General features: G+C 53.1%; 1 protein-coding gene across 2 annotated transcripts in view; it reads right to left on the bottom strand.

Annotated features, from left to right (window-relative positions):
• The window catches only part of SEMA4F (ssemaphorin 4F), a 130,888-nt gene extending 109,498 nt beyond the window's left edge, over positions 1-21,390 (bottom strand). Inside the window, exon 1 of one of the 2 annotated variants that reach the window (XM_075916064.1) lies at positions 21,210-21,390. In XM_075916064.1, coding sequence (XP_075772179.1) covers positions 21,210-21,366 — 157 coding nt within the window. In that variant the 5' untranslated portion in view covers positions 21,367-21,390. Of the gene's footprint in view, positions 1-20,826; positions 21,168-21,209 lie in introns of those variants that run through there. The other variant, XM_075916066.1, reaches the window with a different exon arrangement.
• Between the last annotated feature and the right edge of the window lie 3,594 nt (positions 21,391-24,984).

Here is a 24,984-nt window from a genome sequence, read left to right on the forward strand (position 1 = left end):
AGCAGGGGACTGGACTCTATGACCTCTCGAGCCCTTCCAGTTCTAGTCTTCTGTGAAACAAGATCATGATCCTGCTTCATTCCAATTACAGAACCGAAATATTTATTGACACTTCTGCCTTTTCTGCAGCATAACTAACAGTACCATTTTGCTAGGACATTTTATTCTTAATATACTTTTTAAAAATCCCCATTTTCCTTAGTCCTGCCAGCCATGGATTTCCCAGATATCTTTGGCTTCCTAGATTAGTTTTTCCACACTACAGAATGCCTAATTTATCTTGTTTGCTATTTCCCCTTTTTCTCCTTTCATTATAGATTGCTTATTTCAAATTGCCACTAAACCAGGACATGCTTTTAGCCAAAGTGTCTCTCGATTGTGGAATTGTGGCTTTTTAAAATGGCTTATTGAAACAGTCCAAAACTCCTGATTTTCACACACATTTTTCTAAATTTTTCCTCACAATTTCCTCTGTTTTGGGGAGTCATCTTTTCAAAACTCCAAGTATACACAGTACTGGTTAGGACTGTCCTGTTTCCATATTAAATATAATCAGATCATAATCACTGGTCCCCTTAACAACTTGGTGATTTATTCATCTTTATCCATTATAAGGTAAAACAGAAAAAGTTACCTCATGTTGGGTGCAAGACTGTGTTTAAAAAATAGTGTCTAATTTTTAGAAACTCTAATGTTTTGCTACAGGTTGAAGGAGACCTCTAGCATGAATCTTCCAGAGTCCTTCATAACACATTTTTTCTTTTCTGCATTGCAGATAGGGGCTTAAGAAGTAGCTTGCTTGATTCAGTGGCCTAACAGATCTTTATGAGTACCCCCTCCTAGGCTACATAAGCTAGCATATTGATCCATACGCTTTCAGGATTCTGCATTTAGCTATCAGTAACAGAAGTAGTAATGGTGTCTAATGCGGATTTCCACAGCCCACCAGTTTCCATCTTAGAACAGATTATAACCAGTTATTTTAACACTCTCAACATTGGACTCATCGCGCCAAATTTCCATAATGTCAGCTATATCCAATGTCTACCCAGACTTCTAGCATCGGTAGACAAGCAACTGAAGAAATCATTCTTCTGACATTTTTTGTCACATTCACTCAACTTATTGCTAACAAATTGAGCCAGAGTTGATACCGCATTGGATGCCTTAGCATTGTTAAATCTGACAGTTTTCACTGTTCCATGTGTCCTACATAAGTTTAAAGAAAAGAATCCTCTCAGATCCACTCCATTTTTAGCTGCTGAGATAGGGGAATCTCCTCAAATTAATTAGTCATCTCATCTGATCAAAGTCTCCTGCTTCCCATAAAATCTGCCAGACCTCAGTAGAACTCCCTCAGCCAAATGCCCTAGCTAACCTGGAGTGTCTTGAGCAATTTTGGATTGGGTGAGTGGAGCAATCCTGAGACCACAGAGCCATCAGGCAAGAAAGCAAGGCAGTGATAACCGAATCAGAGCCAATGTGTCAGTCAGCCAACCAAACTGGGCTACTGATTGCAGTTCTCTGACCCTTTCATACCAATCAGCATCGTGTTATTTGGGTAGCTCACGGTCACTAATGGAGAGACAGGGAAGTACCATTTTCCCTCTACAGATCAGGACCAAGGCCGAAGGATACCTACCCATTTTCTGGGGTCAGGTGAAAAGTGTTTTCACGCCACCATCTCCCAACCCCAGTGGCCAAGCAAATACACATCCTGGCCAAATCACTAGAGCAAAATTGAGCAGCACAGAGCCACCTGGCACCCAGGACAGTCACTTTGTTTGCCCACCTCTAGAACTGAGTCTGGACAAGGCACCAAACTTAAGTGCCTCACCGAAGGTCGCGCAGGAAGCATGTGGCAAAAACAGGAACTGAACCCCAGACTCCAAGATACTATGTTATTTATCCATAAGGCCATCCTTCCCTCCTTCAGGAAAATCTTGGCTTCATCCTGATCAACTTCTGGAGAAAGACTTCCCCGCTAAGGGTAATCAAAGGGAACATGCTGAGAGCTCCTGAACCCAAGCCAACGCAAGCTCTTGTTCACCACTGGAGTGGAACTGACTTTATGCCTGGTGGAATCTATCCCACTGACATGACAGCCAAAGCAAGTCAGGAGATCTTCATAGCACCCTTATCCTGCAGCATGTAAACACTTGTCCCAGGAGTGTCATCCCCAACATGCGACAGAGCCATCCGGTGGTGGACACTGTGCTCTGAATAGGAAAATTTCCTGCCACAGCTGGCTAGCCCAGACTGCTGCTTGGCACTTGGTGTGGCCTGCCAGAAGTCAGGTAGGTTTGTATATGAGCAAAGAAAGAGTCTCTCAGAGAAAGAGAGAGAGAGAGAGAGAGTTAATGGAATTTCCATCAACTGGTCTATTCGTTGATGGGGTGGGGGCGCTGCAGAGGGGTTAGCGCCCCTCTGCATTTTAAATGCTGATTCCTGGCTCATGCCAGGTCCCCCAGCTAAGCCGCTGCCTGGGAGAGGAGGAGGGAAACGGGAGGGTGACTAGTCGCTTACAACCCTATCTAGCATGTTGATTAAACAGCTCTCAGCTCCAGTGCAGAGAAGTGAAGCCTCATCCCCGGCAGATCTGATATCACAGCCACCCTGAAGGAGCCCCTCAGCCTCCATGTGGAGTTGTTACTGTGGGCAACAGAGCAGTGGAGAACGGAATTCCCTGACAAGTATGTTCTTCCTTCACTTCAGGGAAACATCTTGAATGCACTGAGCCCCAATGCCACAGGTGTGCCCAGCGATGCAAAAGAAGATGCCCGCCTCAAGGCCACAAATGCAGCCGGGGAAAGAAGGCACCCAGCTGCATTGCTAAGGAACTCACCCTCTCTCAGGAAAGTTTTGCAAGACTTGGCTCCATCAGGGCTCCAAAGTCCCCACTGTTAGTGCAGGACCAAAACTGAACCACTCTTGTCCTGTACCAGGTTCCCAGGCCTGCAGCTATGCACCCACTCTCCTCAGGGATCAAGTCTAGATACAGGCCCAGATACCCTGGCTCTGGGGTTTAGTGTGTGAGGGGGGCTGCCAGGAAGCAGGCTTGGAGTGTGGGATCTGAGCAGGAGGGAGAGCACAGGTGCCCCGAGCTTCGGGGACCAGATCTGGGCAAGCTGAGGGCTGCACTTGGCCCCTAGGCCTTAGGTTCCCCACCCCCAGGAGAAATGCAAAGTGCTCCACTTAGAAAAACCAGCTGCATGCATACAAAATGGAAATGACTATCTAGGAAGGAGAACAATGGAAAGGGAGTTAGGGGACACAGTAGACCATAAGCTAAAGAAGAGTCAACAGCGTGACACTTTTTTTTTTTTTTTCGGGAACACACACAAATACCATGAGAAGTCATTCTTCCACTCTGTGCTGATTAGGCCTCAACTGGGAGTATGGGCATCACATTTTAGGAAAGATGTGGAGAAATTGGAAAAAAGTCCAGAAAAGAGCAATACAAATGATTAAAAGTCTAGAAAAGATGTGCTATGAGGGAAGAGTGAAAGAACTGGGTTTATTTAGTCTGGAAAAAACAGACCGGGCCGGGGGGGGTCTGCAATTTTACGCTGGCTCCAAAAGCAACAATTGCAGAATTCTCTCAGGAATAAAAAGAGACAACAAAGAGGACACGATAATAGTTTTGAAGTATCTAAGAGGCTGCTGCAAGGAGGAGGGAAAAAAATTATTCTTTTAACCCCTGATGATGGTATAAGCAGCATTGGTCTTAAATTGCAGCAAGGGAGGTTTAGGTTGAACATTAGGAAAGACTTCTCATTAGGGTGGTTAAACACTGACAATTTGCCCAGAGAGGTTGTGTAATCTCCATCACTGGAGATATTTAAGAGCAGGCAGAACAAACACCTCTCAGGGATGGTCTAGATCAGTGTTTCTCAACCAGTGGTACGAGTACCTTTACAGGTACTTGAGAGAAGTCTGGGGGATACATCAACACAACTAAAACTTGTAGAAAACTGAATTTTTGTTTTAAGTTTTACAGCGCTTTATTATTTTTTTACTTTTTACATCCAAAAACGTCATCGTCCGCCCGACTACAATTAAACAAATGTTAAACAAATGTGTTGTAATGGTAGAAAAAAATTGTGTGTCTGAAAACTGTAGGTACTGGGGGTACTTACAATTTTTTTTAAGGGGTACTTTATAAAAAAGGTTGAGAAACACTGGTCTAGATCCATCGTGTCCAAGCAGCTCTGAAGCAGTAGGTACTGCTATAGTGAACTAGCACACTCAACCGGACAAATAACCACATGCAGCTAGTGGCTAGCATGTTAGATACCATGGGGGATGGTGCTTGGTCCTGAAGTTAGCATCTCAAGGCTCCTTCCAGTTCTCTGATTCTAAGAAACAACTCACGTAGGGACATGATGCATTCTTCATCGTTTGAACTCTTGGCATTAGCAATGGGTGTCTTTCTAGAAGATATGCACTAGCTCAACAAGAAGTTACTCAGCCAGATGCAGGAGTCCCTGAGTGGCATTTGGTGGCTCATGTTGCATAAAAGGTCAGACTATATGAGCGTAATGGTCATTTCTGGCCTTAAACCATGGGTGGGAAACCTTCTCTATCCAGGACCACTGAACCACAAGGGGGGGGGGGGGGGCGGAGAATCAGTCATGGTTGAGACAGCACCACAGGGCAATGGGGGGAGATGCAAGATCATGGTTTCCCCTAGGCTCCAGGATGGGGGCAGAAATAAGGGGTTCAGGGTGCAGGTGAGGGCTCAGGGGGTTGAGATACAGGAGGATGAGAGGGCTCTGGTTGGGAGGGGGCAGGGCGCAGGAGGCAGCTCTCAACTGGGCAGTGTTCCTGCTAAACTTTTCCATCCATGGGCGGATTTTTTTCCATCCATGTGCAGCATAAATTTGTATGTGCACCAAGGCATGTATGAATGTGCACCACCAGAATAAACAAAACACCAAGCTGTGGGTGCTCTGCTAATCAGCTGGGCAGCATCTGACTCTCCTGAGTGGCTGCACAAGAGCCCAGCTTACAGGGAACAGTGCAGCTGGGGCCAAGGGGGTTGGAGTGCAGGATGAGGCTCAGGGCTGGGGCAGGGGTCAGAATAGAGGAGGAGGTTCGGAGTGCAGGAGGAGGATTAGGGGCGTGAATTCCGGCCTGGCTCTGCACTGCTCCCGGAAGTGGCCAGCATATCTTGCACCTACACAGAGGGGCCAAGCAGCTCTGCATGGTGTATGCTGCCTCTGCCCACAGGCACCGCCACAATTCCCATGGGTCGCAGTTCCCTACCAATGGGAGCTGCAGAGTCAGAACTGGGGTGGGGACAGGGCACAGAGCTTCCCCGATCACCCCTGCACCTCGGCCACAGGGCAAGTTCAGGGCTTCCAGCCAGCGACATAGAGACCTGCCACAGGCCAGATGAAATGAAGCACTTTCCTGGGTCACTAGCCTCTCTGCAGGCAGGATGGAGCTGGCCCCTCTTCATCAGGACAGAGATGAAGCCAAGCGCCAGCCCAAAGGCACAAGCAGCTTTTTAAGCTGTCCCTGTCATTGGTTTTAAAGGCCTAGATGTGCAAAGGCCAGATGCACTAGCCTGGACTGTCTTCACAAAGAGCCCTTGTTGTGGCCTCCTCCCGGCCGGATCAGGAGCCCCCTCTGCCTGCACTGTTTGCCTTGGGAACACACTGCAACCTTTGTGCTGGGTAAAATGGAACGAGAGACCCTTGTCCGTAGCAAAGTTCACGAGATAGAAGCATCCCAGGAATGGCAGCAGTGGCATTTGGCTCCGGGGCCAGGCTCCTGCCGTTCAGCGGGAAGGGGAGGATTGCAAGTGAAGCACCGAGTCCTACAGACGGCAGGTGTACCAGCTGCATGGCTTCACGTGATGGGAGAAAGGCCTGGACAGCTCACTAGTGCTGACAGACAGATCAGCTGTGGGCTCCCAGGGCCAACTCTGCCTCAGCATGCTGAGACATGTGAGCATCAGGCTCCTCCACTGGAACCTGGTGAGGCCACATCTGCAGTAGCGTGTCCAATCCTGGGCCCCCCACTACAGGAAGAATGTGGGTGCACTGGAGAGGGTCCAGCGGAGGGCGACCAAAATGCTGAGGGGGCTGGAGCACACGACCTATGAGGAGAGGCTGAGGGATTTGGGCTTATTTAGTCTGCAGAAGAGAAGAGTGAGGGGGGATTTGATAGCAGCCTTCACCTCCTTGCAGGGAGGCAGGCTCCAAAGAGGATGGAGAAAGGCTGTTCTCAGTGGTGGCGGATGCAGAACAAGGAGCAATGGGCTCAAATTGCAGGAGGGGAGGTCTAGGTTGGAGAGGAGAAAAAACTATTTTCTTAGGTGGGTGGGGAAGCCCTGGGATGGTTCCCTGGGTGGGGGGAGGGGGAAATCTCCATCCCTAGAGGTGTTTAAGTCCCAGCTGGACGAAGCCTTGGCCGGGATGACTGAGTCGGGATTGGTCCTGCCCTGGGCAGGGAGCTGGACATGATGCCTCCTGAGGGCTCTGCCAGCCCTGGGGTTCCATGATTCTATGAACCGGCGGCCTCTTTGGTCCCAGTACAATAAGCGCCCAACCCAGCTCTGCAGCTTCCTCCTTCACCAATCAGCATGTGCCTCAGGGCTCTCATTTCTCACACCACATCCCGCTGCTGGGAAGCACGTTACATGCAGCCTGTATGAAACTGCCCTGGGAGAGTTATACTACACGCCAGCAACAGACAACCTCATGTGCTACCGTTGGACGTTCCAGTGCTCCCAAGTGGTCCTGACTTAAGAGCATTTTACTCATGTCAGAACATGAGAGAAGCAAACTTGCGAGTTTAAAACCAGTTTCCCACCCCCAATACAAAGTGCACTCTCAACAGCCTAAAATTAGTAAATCAGTCAAGATTGTGTGTTAGTTTAAAATATCCAAATTCAAAGTAAAGCCACAATATCACTAAACAAAAAAACCCAGAACCTTCTCCCTTCCCTGCTCATCTGTCCTGCTGCCCACAAAGGTTTAACCACACGGCATATCATGTTAGACATGAACTTAGCGAATCTAACATCAGACTTGTATTTAAAATGAGACATGAGTGCACTGTGGGCGAGAACCTGGCCTTTGAATTTGACACATTACTAGCAAAAATAGTAAATGCGAGTATGTGATGTAACTTCCTTGCTGAGGTGTTGAAGATGCTGACTCAAATCCTAAGGTTAGAAGGGACCATCATGTTCATGTAGTGAAACCTCCTGCACATTGCAGGACACAGAACCACACCTACCCCACCCCCACTCCAGTAATTCAGCCAGTGGTAGAAGTCTGTTACAGAAGTCCTCAAATTATAATTTAAAGGCTTCAAGTTACAGAGAATTCACCACTTACCCTAGTTTAAACCTGCAAGTGAACTAGGTCCCCTGAGCAATGAAAGGAGCTTCTCTTCTCCCATGACAGATTACTTAAACAGCCTCTGGTGAGGGACCTTGCCAAAAAACTTTCTGAAAGTTCAAGTACACTACATCTACTGGAGCCCACTTATCCATGTGCTTTTTGACACCCTCTAACAGATTGCAACAAAGGAATCCAGGGGCAAAATTAGAAAGGAAAAGGCACAAAATGAGCTCAAACTAGCTACGGGAATAAAGGGAAAAAAGAAGACTTTTTATAAATACATTAGAAGCAAGAGGAAGACCAAGGACAGGGTAGGCCCATTGCTCAGTGAGGAGGGAGAAGCAGTAACAGGAAACTTGGAAATGGCAGAGATGCTTAATGACTTCTTTGTTTCGGTCTTCACCGAGAAATCTGAAGGAATGCCTAACATAGGGAATGTTAGTGGGAAGGGAGTAGGTTTAGAAGATAAAATTTTAAAAAAGTACAAGTTAAAAATCACCTAGAAAAAAGTTAGATGCCTGCAAGTCAGCAGGGCCTGACGAAATCCATCCTAGAATACTCAAGGAGCTGATAGAGGAGGTATCTGAGCCTCTAGCTATCATCTTTGGAAAATCATGGGAGACAGGAGAGATTCCAGAAGACTGGAAAAGGGCAACTATAGTGCCCATTTATAAAAAGGGAAATAAGAACAACCCAGGAAACTACAGACCAGTTAGTTTAACTTCTGTGCCAGGGAAGATAATGGAGCAGGTAATTAAACAAATCATGTCAAACCAATCTGATAGCTTTCTTTGATAGGATAACGAGTCTTGTGGATAAGGGAGAAGCGGTGGATGTGGTATATCTGGACTTTAGTAAGGCGTTTGAAATGTTCTCGCATGATATTTTTCTCAATTAACTAGGCAAATACAACTTAGATGGGGCTACTATAAGGTGGGTGCATAACTGGCTGGATAACCGTACTCAGAGAGTAATTATTAATGGTTCACAATCCTGCTGGAAAGGTATAACAAGTGGGCTTCCGCAGGGGTCTGTTTTGGGACCGGCTCTGTTCAATATCTTCATCAACGATTTAGATATTAGCATAGTAAGTACGCTATTAAGTTTGCAGATGATACCAAGCTGGGAGGGGTTGCGACTAATCTGGAGGATAGGGTCATAATTCAAAATGATCTGGACAAATTGGAGAAATGGTCTGAGGTAAACAGGATGAAGTTTAATAAAGACAAATGTAAAGTGCTCCACTTAGGAATGAACAATCAGTTTCACACATACAGAATGGGAAGCGACTGTCTAGGAAGGAGTACGGCAGAAAGGGATCTAGGGGTTATAGTGGACCACAAGCTGAACATGAGTTAGCAGTGTAATGCCGTTGCAAAAAAGCAAACATGATTCTGGGATGCATTAACAGGTGTGTTGTGAGCAAGACATGAGAAGTCATTCTTCCGCTCTACTCTGCGCTAGTTAGGCCTCAGTTGGAGTATTGTGTCCAGTTCTGGGCAGCTCATTTCAAGAAGGATGTGGAGAAATTGGAGGGTCCAGAGAAGAGCAACAAGAATGATGAAATTTAATGTGGATAAGTGTAAAGTAATGCACATCGGGAAAAATAACCCCAACTATATGTACAGTATGATGGGGGCTAATTTGGCTACGACAAATCAGGAAAGAGATCTTGGAGTTATCGTGGACAGTTCTCTGAAAACTTCCACACAGAGTGCAGCGGCGGTCAAAAAGGCAAATAGGATGCTAGGAATTATTAGGAAAGGGATAGAAAATAAGACCCAGAACATCTTACTGCCCCTGTATAAAACTATGGTACGCCCACATCTTGAATACTGTGTACAGATGTGGTCTCCTCACCTCAAAAAAGATATTTTGGCCTTGGAAAGGGTTCAGAAAAGGGCAACTAAAATGATTAGGGGTTTGGAACGGATCCCATATGAGGAGAGGTTAAAGCGACTGGGACTTTTCAGTTTAGAAAAGAGGAGACTGAGGGGGATATGATAGAGGTCTATAAAATCATGAGTGATGTGGAGAGGGCCGATAAAGAAAAGTTATTTATTAGTTCCCATAATAGAAGAACTAGAGGACACCAAATGAAATTAATGGGGAGCAGGTTTAAAACTAATAAAAGAAAGTTCTTCTTCACACAGCGTGTAGTCAACCTGTGGAACTCCTTGCCAGAGGAGGCTGTGAAGGCTAGGACTATAAAAGAGTTTAAAGAGAAGCTGGATAAATTCATGGAGGTTAGGTCCATAAAAGGCTATTAGCCAGGGGATAAAATGGTGTCCTTGGCCTCTGTTTGTTTGAGGCTGGAGAGGGATGGCAGGAGACAAATCGCTTGATCATTGTCTTCGGTCCACCCTCTCTGGGGCACCTGGTGCTGGCCACTGTTGGTAGACAGGATACTGGGCTAGATGGACCTTTGGTCTGACCCAGTACGGCCGTTCTTATGTCTAGAGAACATGACCTATGAGGGAAGGCTGAAGGAATTAGGTTTGTTTAGTTTAGAAAAGAGAAGATTGAGGGGGGACATGATAGCAGTTTTCAGGTATCTAAAAGGGTGTCATAAGGAGGATAGAGCAAGAAGCAGTGGGCTTAAACTGCAGCAAGGGCGGTTTAGGTTGGACATTAGGGAAAAAGTTCCTAACTGTCAGGGTGGTCAAACACTGGAATAAATTGCCCAGGGAGGTTGTGGAATCCCCATCTCTGGAGATATTTAAGAGCAGGTTAGATAAATGTCTGTCAGGGATGGTCTAGACAGTATTTGGTCCTGCCATGAGGGTAGGGGACTGGACTTGATGACCTCTCGAGGTCCCTTCCAGTCCTAGCATTCTATGATTCAGCGATCTCTCTCCTGCCATTGATCTCCACCCTCTGACAAACAGAAGCTAGGGACACCATTCCTTACCCATCCTGGCAAATAGCCATTAATGGACTTAACCTCCATGAATTTATCTAGTTCTCTTTTAAATCCCCCCTCACTCTTCTCTTCTGCAGACTAAATAAATCCAAATCCCTCAGTCGCTCCTCATAGGTCATGTGCTCCAGCCCCTTAATCATTCTATTGGGATGTTGATCCCTGTGAGAACTGAGCCAACCCCTGGCAGTTTGGATCACACAATGTCCTGAGGTCCTATGCATGTGTCAGTGACTCAAAGGCTACTGTGTCGCAGGGCCAAGGGTGGCTGCTCCCTATGAGCCAGGGGCCCAAATGGAAGTAGAGGTGGCAGTTCTCCTCCTAGCTTCACCCCTGCCAGTGATCACTCTAGATCACCCAGCCGCTCAAAACAAGACAGTGCCACCCTGACCAGCCCAGCTGCCCCTGAGCAGTTTGTACCAACTCAGTGGCTGGGCCAATCTGTACCCTCCTGAGCCTCTCATCAGAGATGCAACACTTCTAGTCACCCTTGCTGGGCACCTGTGTTTGGAGCTTCTCCTGTGTGTGTCACCAATACTTGACGTTGCAACAAAGCCTCCAATGCGAGCAGCTACAGCACTTGGAAAAGGAGAACCTATACCACTTTGGCATTGCCACCACTAGAGTGTGCACACACAGGCACTTAGAGCTGTCCCCCCCCCCCAATGGGTGGCGTTATGAGAGTTTAAAGACTCTCACCCCAGCGGAGCCTAGTCTAGGTTAGCAAGTGGGCCGCATGAGAGGCCTCCATCTCAGTGGGCCACAAGACTGTCAAAATCAAAACAGCGTCCCAGGCTAGGGCAGTTCTGCCAACTGCACTGGGTACCTAGAGTTCGCAGGGTGTGCGGATCGAACCGTAGCAGTGCTGCGCCTGGACACAGTCAGTGTTGTGCACAATCAGCTCGCCCTCACGTCACCTGCCCCGGCATGACATGTGTGTTACACTGAGGGGAACCAGTGGAATCATGGGCAAGAGTAAAAAAACGTCTTGCAGGCCACACAGGGAACCCCGATGGGCCATGGGCTACCCACCACTAGCATAAGCTCTCAAGCTTCCCACCCCCACAGCTGCGTTCATACCAGACTGCACCACACGAGGTGCTAATTTCCCCCCTCGCGCCGCCACGACCACCCCCCCCCCCAAAATACACGACGTTCTGGATAACAAGCCCAAGTCCACACAGTCTGAGTCGCGCCAGTGCTCCTGCCCGCGGCAAGCCTGAGACAACCTGTGCTTCACTTCCTCTGAATCGCTCTCTGAGGACAGAATAAGCCCTCGCCAGCGCTTCCTCCTGGAGAATCCAGTCTGCAGCTATGTTATTGTGATAGTCTGGCCAGTCACAACAGGAGACCACTTCAAGAGCTCTCCTGTGCCTGTCAGCAGCTCCCCAGGGAGCCCTAGCCACAGAACGGAGGTCAGACGAGGAAGGGTTTATTTTTCAACTCCTTCCACAAACCGTACAGCACAGCTGCCCAGCCCCTCCTCCACAGGCAGGAGCCGGTCTGACTGCACACCACACTGCTGCAGAAAGGAGACATGGGCTGCACGCAGGATTAGCAGCCACCATGCCAGCTGTTTCACAGTTCCAGGTCACCCAAGCATCAAACCCTGAAGACCTAATCCAGGTCCAGCAAGTGACCCAGACAGGTTTCCAGTGCTGGCTTAGCCGCAGATGCAGCACTCACAGGGACGCTCTGGGGACCAGACACATGGGATGAACCTCTCCAACAAAGCGGCTGGCCTTGCAGCTCACTGCCCCTGGACTGCTGGCTCCTCTGGCCCACTCCCCCAGGGGAGGGAGCAAAGAGCAACGCTCCCTGCCTGGGCTGCACACGGGGAGGGAAGGAGAGCAGCAGCTTGGGGGTAGGGAGAGAGTGTGACCTGGGTGCAGGAAGCTCTGCGGTGTACACTGGAGTCTGGAGAGAGGGGGTTAAAAACTCTCACCACCAGCCACGTGCTGCCCCACTAAACAGGAACCATCCCAGGACCTCACCTATCATGTTGCTCAAAGAAACTACCAGGGCTTGAGTTAAATATCTGGATGAAATTGGAGTGAAAAACAGTTTAAAACATTTTAAGAATAAAAAATGTGAAAAACTTTCATACATTTTATCGACAGCATCATCATTCAGACTCCTTTTGCAGTACTTCCCGTCCCAGGCAGGGCAGCGCCAGCGCCCGGGACCAGCTGTGCCCCCAAAAGACCAGGCCAGCCCTCCAAGCCACACCAGACCCACCTCCCTCCCCAGACCAGGGTGCAGGTGAGTGGAGGGGGCAGGACCAGTCTTCCCGAGGGGTTCTGGGATGGGGCAGGGGAGTTCCGTCTCCTCCTGGGTGCTGTTGTGGGGGATATGGCAGGAGGAACTGGGTCTCCAGTTGCTCCATTGGGCCTGGGCAGAGGGGGCTTACCTGGAACAAGGAGCGTACACAGGGCAAGGGGTCTATCCACTAAGTGCCAGCGCCACCTCCAGCCCAGCATAGTTCAGGAACCCATGCTCCCAGGCCTCGGCATAGTGTCTGGGGAAGCGAATACAGCATCCTCCCACCACCGCTGCCCCAGGCCCAGCAAAGGCCGGAGGGCACTGAGAGGAGGCGAGGGCTGCGTCATGGAGGAGGAGCAGAAGCTGTAACCTGAACCCTGTTTCCCTAGGCTGAAGCCCTCTAGCTTTGGCCCAGGGCCACAGCAAGTCTAACCACAGCCCTGGTTACCCCATTAGCACAGGGTCAGGACCCCCGCAGATCCTGACCAGGGATCGCAATAATTTCCTGTGTGTTATGTGCACCAGTATGGAGTGACACAACACAAGTTATTCCACACATGGATGGGCTGAGGGGCTGCAGTCCAGGATGGGGCTCAGAGTTGGGGCAGAGAGTTGAGCTCTAGGGTGGGAATGAAGATGAGCTTGCCCTGGGGAAAGACAGGCCTCCTCCAAGATTTCTCTCACCACAGCAGCCTGGGGCCAGTTAGAGGCTCCTCTCCATGGCTGCTGCAGCTCGAGCAGGCACAACCGAGAGGGGGGGGGGGGTCTGTGTTCCAGCTTGGGCAGCTCTGAGCTAAGCTGGGTGGAGGCCTGGGAGAGGAGCCCCTCCCTGCCACCCCAGCACAGAGCTGCCATGAGATCAGTGCAGCAGCTCCTCTGGTCCAGGGCTGGCTGAGAGAGCTGCTTCTGCCCTGGCTGTGGCAGCTTTGTGCTGGGCAGAGGTGGCGCTCTGTATGGAAGCCCTTGTTAAGCAGTTATGCAGCCGCACAGCTTAGAAGGAACTTAGATCCTGACCCACAAGCTTGGGAACCACTGGCTTAGAGTGGAGGTGAGGAATCTTTCCTGGGTCGGGGGCCATGGACCCACAGAAAAAAAAATCAGTCGGGATCCGGGGTCTGCAGGGAAGTTGAATGCCAGTGTGAGCTCCCCAATGCTGGGGGAGGCCTTAAGCCTTGGGGGCCAGATCCAGGCAATGCAGGGGCTGCATCTGACCCCTGGGCCTTAGGTTCCCCACCCCTGGCTTAGAGGAATGGGCTGCCTCAGGCAAACAAGGCAGATCGGCAACACCTGTTCAGAGACAGATTTCCAGTTAAGCACCAGCATTGTTAGGGCATCTAAAAGTGCATTTAAAGTCAAAAAGTTAACCGCACGTTACTAAAAGTGGCTAGCATCTGTTTTTCTGTAACAGTTATAAACCACCCAACCATAGCACTGCATGAGAAACCATAGCAACACAACACCCGAATAGCATACTGCACACAGTACCGACGCTGCCTGTTTGTGGTTAGCCAAAGTCATCATTTTCTTTAGATGCTCATGTATACACCCTACCCTTATTTACCTGCCCACATCTGTGCTTGCAGCTCTGTTCCTATTGCTCCCCTTGTAATAATGGCTTTGTTAGATATGAAATAAGCTTCCCACTCATATCCGTGAAGGGTACTTTTTGTCCCAGGGACAATGAGAAAACCAAAGAAGAAACTGAGGGTATGTCTACACTTGCACCCTCTTTTGAGAGAGGGATGCAAATGAAGACATTCGAAATTGCAAATGAAGCCGGGATTTAAATATCCCATGCTGCATTTGCATATTTGCCTTATGGCGCATTTCGAAATAACAGACACTGTTAAGACGTGGTTATTTCGAGAGAAGGGTTTTCTCTCGAAATAACCGTGTCTTAAGAGCGTCTTATTTTGAAACAGTGCCATAACACGAATATGCAAATGCAGCACGGGATATTTAAATCCCGGCTTCATTTGCGGTTTCAAATGTCTTCATTTGCATCCCGCTCTCAAAAGTGGGTGCAAGTGTAGACATACCCTGAGTGATCATCGAAGTAAGACAGAGAGAAGAACCTAAAAACCAGAGTTGAGTTCCTAAATAATGTTCAGAAAAATTGATGTTTATTTTGGCAGTCAGGGTAGTTCAAAGCATCAGGATACAAGTTCCAATGGGGGGAGGGCGCTGAAGAGGATGTTCCTGGGGCACAAGGTGTGTGTAAACCCAGCCCTGCACCTGTTCCAATGGAAGATTGGCGAGGTGGAGATTGAGGAGTTCAACTCCCCACTCAATTCACGTCATCTGCATCCCCACCTCTGAAGGGCTGTCTCCCGTCGACCGGAAGGGTCGGCTATTGTCCATGGGCCCAGCCAAAGGGACTCCCACACCCAGCTTCCACAGAGCAGTTAGCAATGCCAGCCTTCCTGCAGAGCCCTCTGGACTCTGCTCACAGCGCGCCAGAGCCCACGTCTCTCTAACATACAAAGGCAGAAATAAAATCCAGCAGCTGAAACTGGACAGACTAGAAATAGCCCTTTCTAACAGTGAGGGTACCCACCATTGGAACAAGTTACTTAGCGAGCTGGTGGATCCAATCATGTAAGGTCTTTAAAATCAAGCTTAGAGGCCTCTTTCTAAAGGAGACTTTGGCTCTACCCGAAGTCCTGGCCTGGATACAAGAAATGCAGGTGAGGTTCTCTGGCCTGAGCCATACAGGTCAGCCTACACGCTGGTCATGGTCCCTTCTGGCCTTAAAAGCGCTGAGCCTCCCACGAGGAGGGGGCTGCCCAGTGCCCGTTCTCGCCACTAATGCCAAACGCAGTGCTGGCTAGCAAAGCACAACGACTGCTGGAAAGTCTGCTGGCTGCCAGAGGGCACACACACCCCTGCCGAGGAACGAGTCCAGTGGCACTGGGCAAGTCAGAGCAGAGATTAGACAAGAGGGAGCACACTGAAGTGACTGGGCAGCGCATGAAAGCCTGAGTAATATTTCCACCCCCTCCACTCCTCTCGTGCCCCCTTTCATGCCGAACGTAAGGTGAGGCTAGCTAGACTCAGCCAAGCAACAATCACCCCCTGCAACCCAGCAGGAGGGTCTGCTCACCTCAGACTGACTCGGCAGGGCAAAGGCCTTCCTTTGCTACCGTCTATACAGACCTGAGAGCAGAATTCTGGGAGGCACGACCGGCACACACCCTTCGCCAGAGGCCAGGTTCTCAGACCCACCATGGACACTCTGCTGGGCTCTGGCGCAAGAGACAAGGTGTGATACCTGGACTCTTCAAAGCAGAGCAGGGCAGGACAGCAGCCCATGCTCCAGTCACAGCCTTGCTAGCCCCAGGAGACAGCAAGTCATGCCAGCTCACTTGGAAGGGAAGCCCCCCCCCCCCCCCCCGAAACCAGGGAAAGGTGGATTCCATGTGAAAGATTACATTACCAACAAGGAGAGGCTGAGGGATTTGAGCGTATTTAGTCTACAGAAAAGAGTGAGGGAGAAACTGGTAGCAGCCTTCAACTACCTTAAGGGAGGTTCCAAAGAGGATGGAGAGAGGCTGTTCTCAGTGGTGAGGATGGAGAGAGGCTGTTCTCAGTGGTGAGGGATGTCAGAACAAGGAGCAAAGGTCTCAAGTTACAGTGGGGGAGGTCTAGGTTGGAGAGGAGAAAAAACTATTTCACTAGGAGGGTGGTGAAGCACTGGGATGGGTTCCCCATGGAGGGGGTAGACTCTCCATCCCTAGAGGTGTTTAAGTCCCGGCTTGACACATCCCTGGCTGGTATGATTTGGTTGGTGTTGATCCTGCTTTGGGCAGGGGGCTGGACTCAATGACCTCTTGAGGTCTCTTCCAACCCTGTGATTCTATGAGAGACTAAAAATGCTTGGCTTGTTTAGAAAAGCAAAATGAAGGCTGTCGGGGGATTTGATTGTGATTCACAAACATATCTAGGCATGAACACCAGAAGGGAGAAAAGCTACTGAAGTTACAGGACAGCGTTGGAAGAAGGGCACATGGGGATAAACTGGCCAGGAATAAATTTAGGATGGAAATTTGGAGATGGTGTCTTACCATCAGAAAAGAGAGGTTCTGGACACCTTTCGCAGAAGGAGTCAGGGCAAATAAGCCAACTCCTTTTAATGTGGAGTTTGATACACTTGTGAACAGCACTATAGGATATTGTTGCCTTGTTGGATTGAGAACTAGTTAAAAGACAGGAAACAAAGAGTAGGAATAAATGGTAAATTTTCAGATTGGAGAGGGGTAACTAGTGGTGTACCCCAAGGGTCAGTCCTGGGACCAATCCTTTTCAACTTATTCATAAATGATCTGGAGAAAGGGGTAAGCAGTGAGGTAGTAAAGTTTGCAGATGATACCAAACTGTTTAGGATAGTCAAGACAGAAGCAGACTGTGAGGGACTCCAAGAAGATCTCACCAAACTGAGTGATTGGGCAACAAAATGGCAAATGAAATTTAATGTGGATAAGTGTAAAGTAATGCACATCGGGAAAAATAACCCCAACTATACGTACAGTATGATGAGGGCAAATTCGGCTACGACAAATCAGGAAAGGGATCTTAGAGTTATCGTGGACAGTTCTCTGAAAACTTCCACACAGTGTGCAGCGGCGGTCAAAAAGGCAAATAGGATGCTAGGAATTATTAGGAAAGAGATAGAAAATAAGACCCAGAATATCTTACTGCCCCTGTATAAAACTATGGTATGCCCACATCTTGAATACTGTGTACAGATGTGGTCTCCTCACCTCAAAAAAGATATTTTGGCCTTGGAAAGGGTTCAGAAAAGGGCAACTAAAATGATTAGGGGTTTGGAACGGGTCCCATATGAGGAGAGGTTAAAGCGACTGGGACTTTTCAGTTTAGAAAAGAGGAGACTGAGGGGGGAATATGATAGAGCTCTACAAAATCATGAGTGGTGTGGAGAGGGCCAATAAAGAAAAGTTATTTATTAGTTCCCTAAATAGAAGAACTAGAGGACACCAAATGAAATTAATGGGGAGCAGGTTTAAAACTAATAAAAGAAAGTTCTTCTTCACACAGCGTGTAGTCAACCTGTGGAACTCCTTGCCAGAGGAGGCTGTGAAGGCTAGGACTATAATAGAGTTTAAAGAGAAGCTAGATAATTTCATGGAGGTTAGGTCCATAAAAGGCTATTAGCCAGGGGATAAAATGGTGTCCTTGGCCTCTGTCTGTCAGAGGCTGGAGAGGGATGGCAGGAGACAAATCGCTTGATCATTGTCTTCGGTCCACCCTCTCTGGGGCACCTGGTGCTGGCTACTGTCGGTAGACAGGATACTGGGCTAGATGGACCTTTGGTCTGACCCAGTACGGCCGTTCTTATGTTCTTATGACTGCAGGGGCCTGAACTCAATGACCCAAGAGGCCTTGTTACTTGTCTCAGATCTCACAAAGGGAGAAACACAAGCATGCTGACGAGTCCAGGCCCTGCTGCCTTGAGACCTGATGGGAGCAGAGTTTACTTAAGGCTCAGCCACCAATGATAACACAAATCAGAAAAATTGAATTATGGTCCATTATTTTAGGGTAGTGCAACACCAGTGGGCGGAACGAAACCTGAGACTTCTGGAGCTTAGTGTCAACTGGTTCTCAGCTATAACTGCACAGGAAACTCATTCTCTCTCTCTCTCTAAGCAAGCTCCATGAGCCCATGAACCACACCCAGTAGGTACGTGGGTTACACTAGCAGACACTGCTTCTGCATCAGTACACTAGCTGAAGATCTGCCTTAAAGTGAGCTGAGGCTTCAGTCAGAGTGACTGCAGACCTTCATCAGTGTAACAGCAGTGTGACTATTGACCCAATTCCAGGGAAACCAGTTTGTAACACGAGTGTGAATGGGTCAGGTGGTGAAGGGACCAGTATGACTAGTTCCTGAGCAGTTCAAAGACTAATGTGAAGGGGGCTCCTTGCAAACTGTTCCTCTGGCAAAAGGAGGAGGAACTGTGAACTTCCCATACTTGGAACTATCAGGATTTCTGCAGTTTCCTTTCTGGGTGTGCCAAAACATCCTGTATGCATCCTAGGTAGCCTTAGCAAAAGGCTAGCCATTTGGAACACAGTCCATGCACATCAACGTACAGGACTGCTATGCTTTTCCAGGCACAAGCTGTTAATGAGAGAGACACATTTAAGGCTAAGTGAAAATGGCAGAGATTGCTTTCCCCGTTCCACTTACTTACTGTCTACAGCATAATGTTGTTCTGAGTCTTTGGTCCTGCTGGTGACAGAGGCAATCCTTTTAGCTGGCATGCCCACTTCCCCTCCTCCTCCCCATAAAAGACAAAATGTGTGTGTGTTTGTTCTTGATCACCTCCATGCAGAAGCAACATTTTAAAAAGAAGAGCTTAAAAGCAGGACTCCACCTTGGCTCAGTGCCTTTAAACACACTGACTTTCCTGTAAGTAAAGCTTCCCTGGTCCATATTGTCTCATTTTGGATATTTACTGAATAAGCTATAGCTACAGTGAAAACGGAGGGCACATTATTCTCAACAGAATCTAATCAGTCATAATCAGGAAATATTTGACACAAGTGAATTAGTGTCTTTGCCTGGAGCTCCCTACTTTTCCATCTAAAAATGCATGTGCACTACAAAAGCCTCCACCACCTTTTCCATTTCACAGGGTCTGATAACACTGCATGCTTTCTCCTTTAGCCAGCTAATGCATTTACAACCCTCCCTCCAGGAGTCTAAATCACTCTGTACATCTATTTATCAGAAAGAATGGGGCCAAGCAAACAATGGGCTTTGCAAAAAAAAAAATCAATCTTCTAAAACCAGCATCAGGAAAATGAGGTAGCAGCTTAAGAAGGATCCTAGTCCCTGAGTCTCACTGCAGGGCTGGTATTTTTACAGTAATTATATAACCAGCAATAAGTTAATTAATTGAATCCTTGGACAAAGGAGTGCTATAGAAGGGCAACCATATCCCATCACTGTTGCACAAGGGAAACAGTTGGGCTCAGAAATCATTTCCACACAGCAGTAGTAAAATACACATGGTTGGAGCATACAGAGCCACAACCCTGTGCCAGGACCTAAACAAATATCACGGGTCCTGAAGGATCACAGTCTAAACAGTACACCCTTCAGGCTCCACTCTCCTTGCTCCCATGGATCTTGATTCAGTGTGGAGTAGGGATGTAAAGGGTTCACCAGTAAGCCCCATCCTTAGCAGGTAGGGGCTGGAGCAGCTCCTTGCCCCACAGGGCCCTCCAGCAGCCCCCTGCCATAGGTTACACACTGACTCTCTGGGAAGCTGCCTCCCCAGGAGCAGGAGCCAGCCCCGTTCTCAGGGAGGCTCCGCTGTGGTCTCTGCTGTATAAAGCTTATTTAAGTTTTTATCCTGCAGAGCCTGTGGCGCATGTAACCGCTATGGTTTTTAGGGTTACATTCTGAACACATTTTTACATCCCTAATGGGAACGTTGTGTTGGGGGTTTTGTAGCTGGAATTCAGTGAAAGAGCAATCCCAGAATAGACCAGACACGAGCAGCCAGTAAAGGCATTTGCCCACCCAGCTGAAGTACTGGAATCTAGCCCAAGCCTGGTGTGGAACCACCTGCGTACCACTCCCTGCAAGCGGTGACAGGCACGTACCTCTCCCTCCAGCCCTCTCTTGCACCCTCCCCCACCCAGACCCCATAACCCCATTCCTGTCTTCACCCTACTACCCACCCAGACCCTGTACCCGTCGGTCACAGCCCGTTCCCACACACCGAACCTTTCACTTTTGGCCTCACAAAATCTACTAACCCCAGTCCCCTTGAAGAGTTAATTAATCTGACCCTTAGGGAGGGGGGGAAGCCCTGAGCCGTGGCACCTTCCCCCATAGGAGTGGAGTGCAAGGGGAACACTGGTGCCCCAAGTTGGGTGGGTGAAGTGAATGTCTCCCTTCTTCCTGCCTATCAGCTGGGGGCAGGGCGGGTTGTAAATAATAGAGCACACAACCCAGAGGAGAAACCAGGGCTCCAGAATCTCACCCTTCTTCTGCTGCTGCTAAGTAGCTGTGAAACCCGCCACCGGGAACCTATGCCTTGGCTACCTCAAGGGGCTGGTTCCTACAGAGGATAACAACTTACTACCCACTCCATTAGTTCAAGACTAACAGTGCTGATTAATCACAGGGTAAAATTAGGGCGTTGAAATCCTTTTAAAAAGCTAGGAAGTAACATTTCAAGAGCGACACTACAAGAATATGAAGGTTGCCAAGCCCAGCAGCATAAATTTAGAAATAGCAGATTGATTTACCGGCAGCACAGCCTTAATCCGCCACTCCAGCTCCCCCCGAACGAGCCAGGGTCCTGTGAAAGTCCTGCGCCCAGGGAAGGTCTAGCACAGGGCTCAGGCTCACGGGGCCACATGAGGCCTGGACCCGCGAGGGCTGCATTTCCTAGCCCGGCATGTGCGTGTCAGTCACCGGGAGCGAGGTCCCTGGTCAGAAGGAAACGGGAGCACGGGGGCAGATGCAGGCGCAGTGGGGCGGCGCGCGCTGCACCGCGGGGACCCCCCGGCCCCGCACTGGAGAGCGGGTGCTGGGACATCACCCAGTGCCCATGGGCGAGGCTGGCGAGCCGGCCGGCCGCGGGCGGGGGGGTCTGCGCCCCGGGCAGCCGGGACCCCGCGGCACTTACCCTCGAAGGGCCGCGCGGTGCGGGGCAGGGCGGAGCGCGCGATCGCCGCGGGCAGCAGCAGCAGCAGGAGCCGCAGCCCCAGGCAGGTCCCCATCGTCCGTCGCGCGCTCCCGCGGCCGCTGCACCAGCGAGGCCCGGCCCCGCCCAGGTGGCCCATGACGTCACCTCGCGCACGCCCCTCCGAACAGGTAGCGCCCGGCTCCTGCCGGGGGCGGGGCTAAGGTTCGTTCGTCCCGCCCCCGAGCTCTGCCACGTGAGCCTCCCGCCTCCCCCCCGCAGAACCCTTCCCCCGCAGCCTTCTGCCCCCCCGCCCCTCCTGCCGGTCCCCGCACATCACCTCCCCCCCGCAGCCTTCTGCCCCCCCGGCACTCCTGCCGGTCCCCACACATCACCTCTCCCCCGCAGCCTTCTGCACCCCCCGCCCCTCCTGCCGGTCCCCGCACAGCACCTCCCCCCCGCAGCCTTCTGCACCCCCCGCCCCCCCTGCGGGTCCCCACACATCACCTCCCCCCCGCAGCCTTCTGCACCCCCCGCCCCTCCTGCGGGTCCCCACACATCACCTCCCCCCCGCAGCCTTCTGCACCCCCCGCCCCTCCTGCCGGTCCCCGCACAGCACCTCCCCCCCGCAGCCTTCTGCACCCCCGCCCCTCCTGCCGGTCCCCGCACAGCACCTCTCCCCCCACAGCCTTCTGCCCCCCCGCCCCTCCTGCCGGTCCCCGCACAGCACCTCTCCCCCGCAGCCTTCTGCACCCCCCGCCCCTCCTGCCGGTCCCCGCACATCACCTCTCCCCCGCAGCCTTCTGCCCCCCCGCCCCTCCTGCCCGTCCCCACACATCACCTCCCCCCCGCAGCCTTCTGCACCCCCCGCCCCCCCTGCCGGTCCCCGCACATCACCTCTCCCCCCGCAGCCTTCTGCACCCCCCGCCCCCCCTGCCGGTCCCCGCACATCACCTCTCCCCCGCAGCCTTCTGCCCCCCCGCCCCTCCTGCGGGTCCCCACACATCACCTCCCCCCCGCAGCCTTCTGCACCCCCCGCCCCTCCTGCCGGTCCCCACACATCACCTCTCCCCCGCAGCCTTCTGCCCCCCCGCCCCTCCTGCGGGTCCCCGCACAGCACCTCCCCCCCGCAGCCTTCTGCACCCCCGCCCCTCCTGCGGGTCCCCACACATCACCTCTCCCCCGCAGCCTTCTGCACCCCCCGCCCCTCCTGCCGGTCCCCGCACATCACCTCCCCCCCGCAGCCTTCTGCCCCCCCCGCCTCTCCTGCCGGTCCCCACACATCACCTCCCCCCCGCAGCCTTCTGCACCCCCCGCCCCTCCTGCCGGTCCCCACACAGCACCTCTCCCCCCGCAGCCTTCTGCCCCCCCGGCCCTCCTGCCGGTCCCCACACAGCACCTCTCCCCCCGCAGCCTTCTGCACCCCCCGCCCCCCCTGCCGGTCCCCACACATCACCTCCCCCCCCGCAGCCTTCTGCCCCCCCGCCCCTCCTGCGAGTCCCCGCACAGCACCTCCCCCCCGCAGCCTTCTGCCCCCCCGCCCCTCCTGCGGGTCCCCACACATCACCTCCCCCCCGCAGCCTTCTGCACCCCCCGCCCCTCCGGCCGGTCCCCGCACAGCACCTCCCCCCCGCAGCCTTCTGCACCCCCGGCCCTCCTGCCGGTCCCCACACATCACCTCCCCCCCGCAGCCTTCTGCACCCCCCGCCCCTCCTGCTGGTCCCCACACATCGCCTCCCCCCCGCAGCCTTCTGCACCCCCCGCCCCTTCTGCCGGTCCCCACACATCACCTCCCCCCCGCAGCCTTCTGCCCCCCCGCCCCTCCGGCCGGTCCCCGCACAGCACCTCCCCCCCGCAGCCTTCTGCACCCCCGGCCCTCCTGCCGGTCCCCACACAATTCCCCCCCCCCCGCAGCCTTCTGCACCCCCCGCCCCTCCTGCCCGTCCCCACACATCACCTCTCCCCCCGCAGCCTTCTGCACCCCCCGCCCCCCCTGCCGGTCCCCACACATCACCTCCCCCCCCGGAGCCTTCTGCACCCCCCGCCCCTCCAGCCGGTCCCCGCACATCACCTCTCCCCCGCAGCCTTCTGCACCCCCCGCCCCTCCTGCCGGTCCCCACACATCACCTCCCCCCCGCAGCCTTCTGCACCCCCCGCCCCTCCTGCGGGTCCCCGCACAGCACCTCCCCCCCGCAGCCTTCTGCAACCCCGGCCCTCCTGCCGGTCCCCACACATCACCCCCCCCCCCGCAGCCTTCTGCACCCCCCGCCCCTCCTGCCCGTCCCCACACATCACCTCCCCCCCGCAGCCTTCTGCACCCCCCGCCCCCCCTGCCGGTCCCCACACATCACCTCCCCCCCGGAGCCTTCTGCACCCCCCGCCCCTTCTGCCGGTCCCCGCACAGCACCTCCCCCCGCAGCCTTCTGCACCCCCCGCCCCTCCTGCCCGTCCCCACACATCACCTCCTCCCCCGCAGCCTTCTGCACCCCCCGCCCCCCCTGCCGGTCCCCACACATCACCTCCCCCCCAGAGCCTTCTGCACCCCCCGCCCCTTCTGCCGGTCCCCGCACAGCACCTCCCCCCGCAGCCTTCTGCACCCCCCGCCCCTCCTGCCGGTCCCCGCACATCACCTCTCCCCCGCAGCCTTCTGCACCCCCCGCCCCTCCTGCCGGTCCCCACACATCACCCCCCCCCGCAGCCTTCTGCACCCCCCACAGCCTTCTGCACCCCCCGCCCCTCCTGCCGGTCCCCACACATCACCTCCCCCCCCCCGCAGCCTTCTGCACCCCCCGCCCCTCCTGCCGGTCCCCACACATCACCTCTCCCCCGCAGCCTTCTGCACCCCCTACCCCTCCTGCCGGTCCCCACACATCACCTCCCCCCCGCAGCCTTCTGCACCCCCCGCCCCTCCTGCCGGTCCCCACACATCACCTCTCCCCCGCAGCCTTCTGCACCCCCCGCCCCTCCTGCCGGTCCCCACACAGCACCTCCCCCCCGCAGCCTTCTGCACCCCCCGCCCCTCCTGCCGGTCCCCACACATCACCTCCCCCCCGCAGCCTTCTGCACCCCCCGCCCCTCCTGCCGGTCCCCACACATCACCTCCCCCCCCCCGCAGCCTTCTGCACCCCCCGCCCCTCCTGCTGGTCCCCACACATCGCCTCCCCCCCCCGCAGCCTTCTGCACCCCCCGCGCCTCCTGCTGGTCCCCACACATCACCTCTCCCCCGCAGCCTTCTGCACCCCCCGCCCCTCCTGCCGGTCCCCACACATCACCTCCCCCCCGCAGCCTTCTGCACCCCTCGCCCCTCCTGCCGGTCCCCACACATCACCTCTCCCCCGCAGCCTTCTGCCCGTCCCCGCACAGCACCTCCCCCCCGCAGCCTTCTGCACCCCCCGCCCCTCCTGCCGGTCCCCACACATCACCTCTCCCCCGCAGCCTTCTGCCCGTCCCCGCACATCACCTCCCCCCCGCAGCCTTCTGCACCCCCCGCCCCTCCTGCCGGTCCCCACACATCACCTCTCCCCCGCAGCCTTCTGCACCCCCCGCCCCTCCTGCCGGTCCCCACACATCACCTCTCCCCCGCAGCCTTCTGCACCTCCCGCCCCTCCTGCCGGTCCCCACACATCACCTCCCCCCCGCAGCCTTCTGCACCCCCCGCCCCTCCTGCCGGTCCCCGCACAGCACCTCCCCCCCGCAGCCTTCTGCACCCCCCGCCCCTCCTGCCGGTCCCCACACATCACCTCTCCCCCGCAGCCTTCTGCCCGTCCCCGCACAGCAC

Source organism: Pelodiscus sinensis, unplaced genomic scaffold (genome assembly GCF_049634645.1).
Source record: "Pelodiscus sinensis isolate JC-2024 unplaced genomic scaffold, ASM4963464v1 ctg84, whole genome shotgun sequence".
NCBI classification, from domain to species: domain Eukaryota; kingdom Metazoa; phylum Chordata; order Testudines; family Trionychidae; genus Pelodiscus; species Pelodiscus sinensis.